This window comes from Puma concolor, chromosome D4 (assembly GCF_028749965.1).
Source record: "Puma concolor isolate L17-30 chromosome D4, mPumCon1.1.hap2, whole genome shotgun sequence".
In the NCBI taxonomy this organism is placed as follows: domain Eukaryota; kingdom Metazoa; phylum Chordata; class Mammalia; order Carnivora; family Felidae; genus Puma; species Puma concolor.
The window spans coordinates 1,792,476-1,799,672 of NC_141679.1; the positions used below are offsets into that span (position 1 = coordinate 1,792,476).

The window sequence follows — 7,197 nt, forward strand, 5'->3', positions numbered from 1 at the left end:
AGCCTTCGGGTAGAAGAGGGCGCCCGCGGACACACACCTCCAAGCCCCACCCCTGGAGAGCGCGCCCTGCGCTCCCCGTCCTGTGGCTGGGTCGGGTGCCCTCGCTGCCTGGAGCGGGACCTCGGGGCTAGGCGCCGCCGCTCGGCGTGTGCCGCGCAAAACGTGAAGACCGGGAGGCAGGGCTGCGCAGGTGGCGCGCCTCTGCGTGAGCCTTGGATCCCGGGCGTCCTGTCTGCCTCGCGAAGACTTGGCCGGGACCACGTCGAGGACCTCACGAGCGGTTCTTGAACCAACAACCGGAGGCCGCTCCCAGCCCCGGGACACTTCCCGAGCGAGCTCCGCGGTGGCCTGGGGCTCCCGCGTAGCGTGGCTGCTACTGCCGGCGCCCTGGGCTGGAGGAAAGGGGCGGAGGCTCACCCCAGCCCCTCACACCGAGCAGAAGCGGTTCCAGGAATCCTGCAGCAACCCAGCCGCCTGCCGTGCCCAGTCCGAGCCCGTGGGGCAGGTCACGGTTCGCTTCCACGTAGCCCGGGGAAAGGATGTTTCAGGAGCCACTGCAAGCGTCCCTCCTGCTTTGCCACGACCACCCTCCCCTAGCCCCGCGGACTCAGAGACCCCCTTCATCAAGCCCGGCTGTGTCATAAAATATTTTATTGGAAAAAAATCACTGTCTTCGCAAGAGAGGGGTAGGAGCCCCAGCGACGTCGGGGGCCCGGCCTCAGGGTAGAGCCACCGGGCTGTCCGCGCGCCCTGTCGGGCCGTGGTGGCCTGCGCCGGGCCGCTGAGTCCCCGACGCGCGGAAGCGGGTGTGTGCCGGCGGCGTCCGGACGCGGGGGGCCGGCCGAGGCCGGTGGGGGTGCGGGAGAGGAGCGGGGCGTGAATGCGCGCGGAGCTCCGGGCCCAGGCATGCCACGCGCCAGACGCGAGTCTCCAGGCCCGGGCCGGGGAGCGCACTGGGGCCGGGCTTGGCTGCAGGGTCTGTGTCCTTTCTTGGCCCCTAACTGTCCGCATTCAAGGTAATAATGAAACGTTTAGAAAGCAAATGGCGGGGCCGCAGAAGGGCCTACTCGCGGCTTCCCGCGCGCGGAGGGGGCCTCGGCAGCGCGGGGGTCCCGGCTCGCCGCTTTGCACGCTCAGTCCTCGCGGCTCCTGTCGATGATCTCGCCTGGCGCCTCCGCCGGCCTCTCCGCCTCCTTGGCGCGCTCCTGCTCCGTGAGTTGCTCACTCGTGGGAATGGAGTTCTTCTTGGGCCTCCCCTTGGGCTTGGTGGGAGACTCCAGGCCGCCGCCCTGCAGCACCTGTGCAGAGGAAGGGCCGGCACCGCGGTGAGCTGGGACCAGGCAGCGGGACTCCGTGCCCCGTGCCCAGGCAGGGCCTGCCGGGCACTTTCCCACGGGCACCACCAGGCCATCTGAGGCCGCGCCTGGCCCCAGGAAATGGCGGCCATTTGAGCCGAAGGGTTGGGCCTGGGGGTTCAGGCTGCCAGGAAGCCTGGGGGCGCAGCGGAGCACGAAGGAATGTGGGCTGTGCTAGGGCACCCAGAGATAAGGAGGGAGCAGAGGGGGTCCCTGCGGGCACTAGCCGCGGAGGGAATCGGAAGGGTTGGTGCCACGTCTAGGAGGCGGTGGGGAGGTGGGGAGGGGAGAGAAGAGGGTGGCTCCTAGAGGGCACGGGGGCCTGGCGCCAACCAGGGGCGGAAAGCCACAGGCACACTCACTATTTTCTTCCACTTCATCCTCCGATTCTGGTACCACGTCTTCACCTGCAACTGACTCAGGCCCAGGGATTCCGCGAGGTCTATTCTGGAAAGAGCAGGGTGCACCCTCAGCTGGGCAAGTAGACTCCTCCCACCATCCGCCGGGCTCAGCCGGGACCCAGGCTACCTGTCGGGCGTGGAGAGGTACTTCTGCTTCTCGAAGCGTTTCTCTAGGCCCATCAGCTGCAGCTCGGTGAACACTGTGCGGCTCCGACGCCCCTTCTTGGCCTTGGTGCCCGGCTCCCCGGTGCCGGGCGTCTCCAGCTTCCCACGGAGCTGCAGCTCAAGCGGCAGGTGCGGTGTGCCAGGGGCGCCGGGCAGTCCAGGCCCTGCGGCCAGTAACGCTGAACCCAGCCCCGAGCACCCGAGCGGCGCCAGCGGGAACTTAAACACCGCTGCCTGCTCGGCCTTCAGCACGGCTGGAGGGAGAGAGAGTGGGGAGCCGATGAGCTTGGGCCCTGCTCCCTGCTAAAGATCCCCAGCACTGTGCGCTTGGCCAGCGCCACCCAGCACAAACCCTTCCTGCCCGGTCACAAAGAGCGCGATTTGTGCCGCGCGCCTAGGGTGACACTCTCCAAAGCCAGCGTCCCTGGAGTCTGCGAGGGGGGGCCTCCCGCACCCCCGCCTTTGGTTGCTGTTCCCCAGGCCCCAACCGCCTCCGGGATTTGGGGATTCTCAATGCACACAAGGCTTCGGCAGGGAGAAGCACAGTGTGTGTCTTTCACAGAAAAGGAAAAGCAAGAAGTGGCAAAGAGAAGGGCGAGCGTTTGCCCCAACCGAGTCGGCATCGCCGCGGCCCGGCCGGAACAAGACGTTTGTTAAACGAGTGAGCGCATCTGGCGTCCTGGGCCCGGCACCACAGCCACGCGGCGGGCAGGCGGCCGGTCTTTAGCGGGGGTGGGGCTGGGCGCTTCCGGGAAACTCCGAGCACCCGCGAGTCAGGAAAGTACCCTTCCTGTTTTCTCTGTTTAGACTCTTCCCGCGAAGACCTTTTCATTTTTCATTAGTCCTGTGATGATTGGTTTTTCTTTTTTTGCCCGCTTCCAACGAATTGTTAACAGCACTGCAAAGAGCAGCGGGGAGGCTGCCTCAGAGCTGGACTTGGAACGCACGCACGAACGGACGGGCCCTGCTGCCCCGTGCGCTGGCCGAGCAGCGGCTGCAGAGTCAAGGGTGCAGGGCAAGGCAGTCTGCCGCGCGGGGGTCCTGCCCGGGCGGGCATCTCACTGCGGCCCAGGCTCGCCCTGCTGGAGGAGGCGAGGGCCGGGCAGCGTGGAGGCAAATGTGAGGAGGGGAGAAAGGATCCTTGGGAGACGGTGGGAGAGGGAGGGCAGACAGACCCCTTAGGGAGAAGCCCATGGGGGGGGGAGGGGAGAGCGGTAAGGGCAGACAGACCCCTTAGGGAGAAGCCGACGGGGCGGGGGCAGGGGGGAAGGGCCAGAAGAAGAAGGGGTGCCTCGGAGAGGGACCGGCAGGGAAAGGCAGGATCGGCCAAGCAAGGAAGAGGAAGGACCCGCGGCGTCAGAAAAGGCCGGAGCATGCAGCTCCAGACCCAAGGAGGCCCAGCCGACCTGGAGGGGGAGGGCCAGGCGGGCAGCGGCTCACAGCCAGGCCTCTGGTCCCCAGGCCAGGCCCAGGGGCGTGGGCGCTGCAGCAGAGGCCGCGGGGCTCCCACCTGAGGCGCCGGCACCGGCGTCAGCCCCCAGCACAGCCCCCCAGAGACACGGGCTTCTTCCCCAAAGGTCCGGCTTCCCCGCCGTGGGCAGCGGCGGCCACTCCCGACCAGCCCTCTGCGGCTGAGGCCCGGGAGCCCGAAGCCTGAGGTCGCTCTGACCCGCAGTCAGACATTAGCAGTCCGGTCCTGCGCCCGCGCCCGGAGGCCGCAGGTCGGCGGCGGAGGGGAGAGCGGACGCCCCCCTCCAGCCGGCCAGGTCCGTGCGCGGCCCGGCGCCTGCCCCGAGCGGCGACCTCGAGGCGCCTGTCCCTCTCCCCCACCCCCACCCCCACACCGCGCGGCCCCGCACGTACCCAGGTGGCTGTGGAAGGGCCGCGCCGCCAGCAGCGCCTGCACGCCGAACTTGAGCAGCTCGCCCGCGGCGGCGGCGGCGGCAGCGGCGGCGGGCGCGGCGCCCTTGGGCCCCGGCGGCTCGGTGAGGATCTCCTCGATCATGAAGCTGCGGTAGCGGTGCGGCGGGTGGTCGGCGCAGCCCTCGGGCGGCCCGAAGCGCGCGGCGCCGGGCTCCCCAGGCCGCTGCATCGCGGCGCCCGCGGCTCGGTGGCGGTGGCGGCTGGGCGCGGGGGCCCCGCGCGGGGCTCTAGGCCGGCCCGCAGCTCCGGGCGGCGCGCGGGCGCCGGCTCATGCCCCCCTCCCCCGCCGGCCGGCCGGGGCGGAGGCGCAGGGCGCGGGCGGGGCGCGCGGGGCTCGGCCGGTCGGACCCGGGACTGCGCCCCCGCCCCGCGCCACCGCGCCTCTTGCCCGGCCGGCCCCGCGTCACCGCCCCGCCCCGCCCCGCCCGGCCGCCCCGCCCCGCCCCGCGCCGCCGCCGCCGCCGCCCCCACCCCCACCCCCACCCCCGGGGCGAGAGCCCCAGGGAGGCCGGAGACGGGAGGGAGGCGGGAGAGAGGGGGCCGCTCGAGGGGCGGGCCGACCAGACCGAGGGGACCCGGCGAAGCGCACTCCCAGGAAGGAGAGAGCCGGAGAGCTCGGGGACCAGACCCCAGAGGTGGGAGCGGAGGGCTCGAGACCGAGGTGAGAGGGGCCAGCGCGAAACGGCGAGGCCACACAAGTTGCGAGACAGGGGTGGGGGTGCCACGGACGCCGAGACGTGCGCGGAGAGCGGCCGGCAGAAGCGGGAGCCGCGGGCCGCGACGTGCCGCAGGGCACAGAGGCCGGCAGGGCTGGGCAAGGGGCGGTAAAGAGAGAGCCGGGGCCGCTAGGAAGGCAGCGGCCTGGCCGGAGGAGGTGGAGGGGGGGGCGGGGGGTGGGTAGACAGCCCTGGAGAGGTCGGGGGAGGAGAGGCAAAGGCCGCGAAGCTCGCTGGGAAAGGGGTAGCTGTGCGCAAGCCTCCTGGCCGGCGCTCAGAGCCGCCCGCCAGGCCGGGGTGCAGCGGGAGGCAGCCGAAACTCGAAGAGCGGCGGCCGCACCTGTGCACCCCCGCCTCAGTTTACCAGGCATGGCCTCATTTGTCCCGAGCTGGCTGCCCTGAGGGGTGGTGCTCCAGCGGGATTCATTACATCGCCAAGTGATGCATGGACACGTCCTCCTTGGCAACCCCGCTGGCTGTGGGGTGGGTTCTGCCCCCCTGGAGGAAGACACGGATGTCCGGGAAGGACAGGCTGCAGCCTCCCCTTTCCCCAGCTTTACAGTAAGAGAGAAAACTGTCCCCAGGGCTGAGCCGGCTGAGGGGCCACAGGGCGCGCTGAGAGCCTGGGGGCAACTGGCGTTGCCCTACGGGTCTCTGAGCCTTAGAGTACCCCCACGTGACTGGAGGAGGTCCAGCCTTCCCTGGCTGCTTCTCTTCATCACTGCAGGAATATCAACCTGAGCCGTCGGGTGAACAGCCCCCCCCCCCCACCACACCCTCTCGGCCGAGTTTCTCCCATCTCTGGCTCCCACCACTCCCCACAAGCCATTGCCCCATCTGGGCCTCACCTTCCAGACCTGTCCTGAGGGGATGCCGACTCTTGGCTCCAGGGAGGCTATGACAACTCAGTAGGGGGGGTCCTGCACCCATGTGCCCCACAGGTCTGTTGGGGAGGAGTACACCATTTGTCTGGGCAAGGAGGATATCAATGGGGGTGGACGGGTGTCTCTGGGAGGCTGAGGAGAGCCGCTCGGCAGTCCCTCAGCCGAGGTCCTTGTCCACTTCTCCCCCTATATGAGCTCTGCCCCAGGCCTCAGTGTTTGCTTCTGGGAAATGGCCTACAGACCCACGGCCTGCATTCTGCCAGTGGATGCAGGCTCTCTAGCCCCAGGGCAGGCAGTGAGACCTCTAGGACAGCCCCACTCCCTGCACACCCCCCCCCCCAGCCCCTTCGTGAACTAGGAGATGGCCGAGACTTCTTGTCCGTAGGGACAAAGACAATGTCTTGCCAGAGGCTCTGAGATCCCAGCTGCTTCCCCCTGCAGTGGTCGGGTGACTGGCTGGAGCTGCCCCTTCCTGGACGTAACAGCCAGCATCAGGTCTGAAAGGGGGCTTCCAGGCGCTCCACCTGTGGGTGGTCTTGTGAGTCACATGGTTGTTGTTGGAAAGGGGACAGTGTGGGACCCACTGAGAATGACAGTGTCCCACACTGAGCCGGCCACCCTCCCCATGAGAGGTGGCATGATGGGGGGTGGGGCCACCATGCCAGCTGTCCCAGGGAGAACCCAGCGGCTCCTGGACGGCACTGCCCGTCCCCACCCCCCACCCCCCCCCCCACCCCGGGCCAGGAGGAGCAGGGCTCGTTCACCATGTGCTCCCTGCACATGTCAGCATCACACCATTTTCCTCTCACCGCCCCCACCCCAGTTGGGCCCACCAGCCTCCACCCATCCTCACTAGCCCTCCCCCTCCCCCTCTTCGCAGCGTCTTTACAAGGGCATAGATGGGGGTGTTTCCTTTGGAGGGTTAGGCCCAGCCACCTCCACTCTATCCCTTCACCCCCACTTTTGAACCCCTGACAGAAGTTTCTCAGCTCTGAGCCGTCTCTTCCCGATGCAATTGCTGCTCCAGGCGGTCTCGGGTCCTTAGATGGAAGACCAGGTCCCAGATGACACTGGGTTTCCAGCAGCGGTCAACAGACCCATCTGCCCCCCCCCCCCCCACATTGGCCTCCTAGGTCAGGCTTGAGAGAAGGAAGTCATGGTCAGGGTGAGACCTCACCTCTAGATTTGGGGGAGTCAGAACACTGCGCAGCCCAGCCCACACCCCATTTCGCAGGTGCGGAGGCCCAGAGTGCCTCCCCCAGCTCTTTGGACACCATCCGGGCGCTTTCTCCGTGGCTGGTGAGGTCTGCGCGCAGGGAATGAGGCCCCGGGCTCTTCGCAGAATGCCTCCAGGGGACCAGTCGGAGGCCTTGGTCTGGGCCTCGGTCCCAAGAGAAGCCGGCCCGCCCATCACCCTCCCTCAGGTCTCCCATGCCCGGTGGGAAGGCCTCTGACCTCCCCGCCGGAGGAGGCCTCCCCGCGGGCGCGATCCCAAGCAGACCCGCAGATAAACCCCTCTTAGGCGAAAAAATGCGCACGAACGGTAGCAGGGCCTCTTCTGCTCGGGAATTGCCGCGTCGTGGGCCGGCAAAGGTTCACCGTGGGTCCCTCCTCCCCGTCCTATAGGAGGGGGCACCCGGGGCGGAGGAGCCTCCGAGCCCCCACCCCAGGGGCGCAGCAGCCGAGCCAACGCCTGGGACCCGACTGGGGCCTCCCGCCGCCGCCGCCGCGAAAATCCCGGAAACCGTCCGCT

At 68.7% G+C, this 7,197-nt stretch overlaps 1 protein-coding gene across 1 annotated transcript; it reads right to left on the reverse strand.

Moving 5' to 3' along the window:
* Positions 1-634: 634 nt before the first annotated feature.
* Positions 635-4,109, reverse strand: BARX1 (BARX homeobox 1). Its single transcript, XM_086684673.1, has 4 exons — positions 3,785-4,109; positions 1,884-2,175; positions 1,718-1,802; positions 635-1,298 (listed from the first exon to the last, which is right to left on the reverse strand). Exons 1-4 carry the CDS (start codon positions 4,011-4,013, stop codon positions 1,134-1,136), a joined length of 771 nt encoding a protein of 256 aa, XP_086540799.1. The 5' UTR covers positions 4,014-4,109; the 3' UTR covers positions 635-1,133.
* Positions 4,110-7,197: the final 3,088 nt, after the last annotated feature.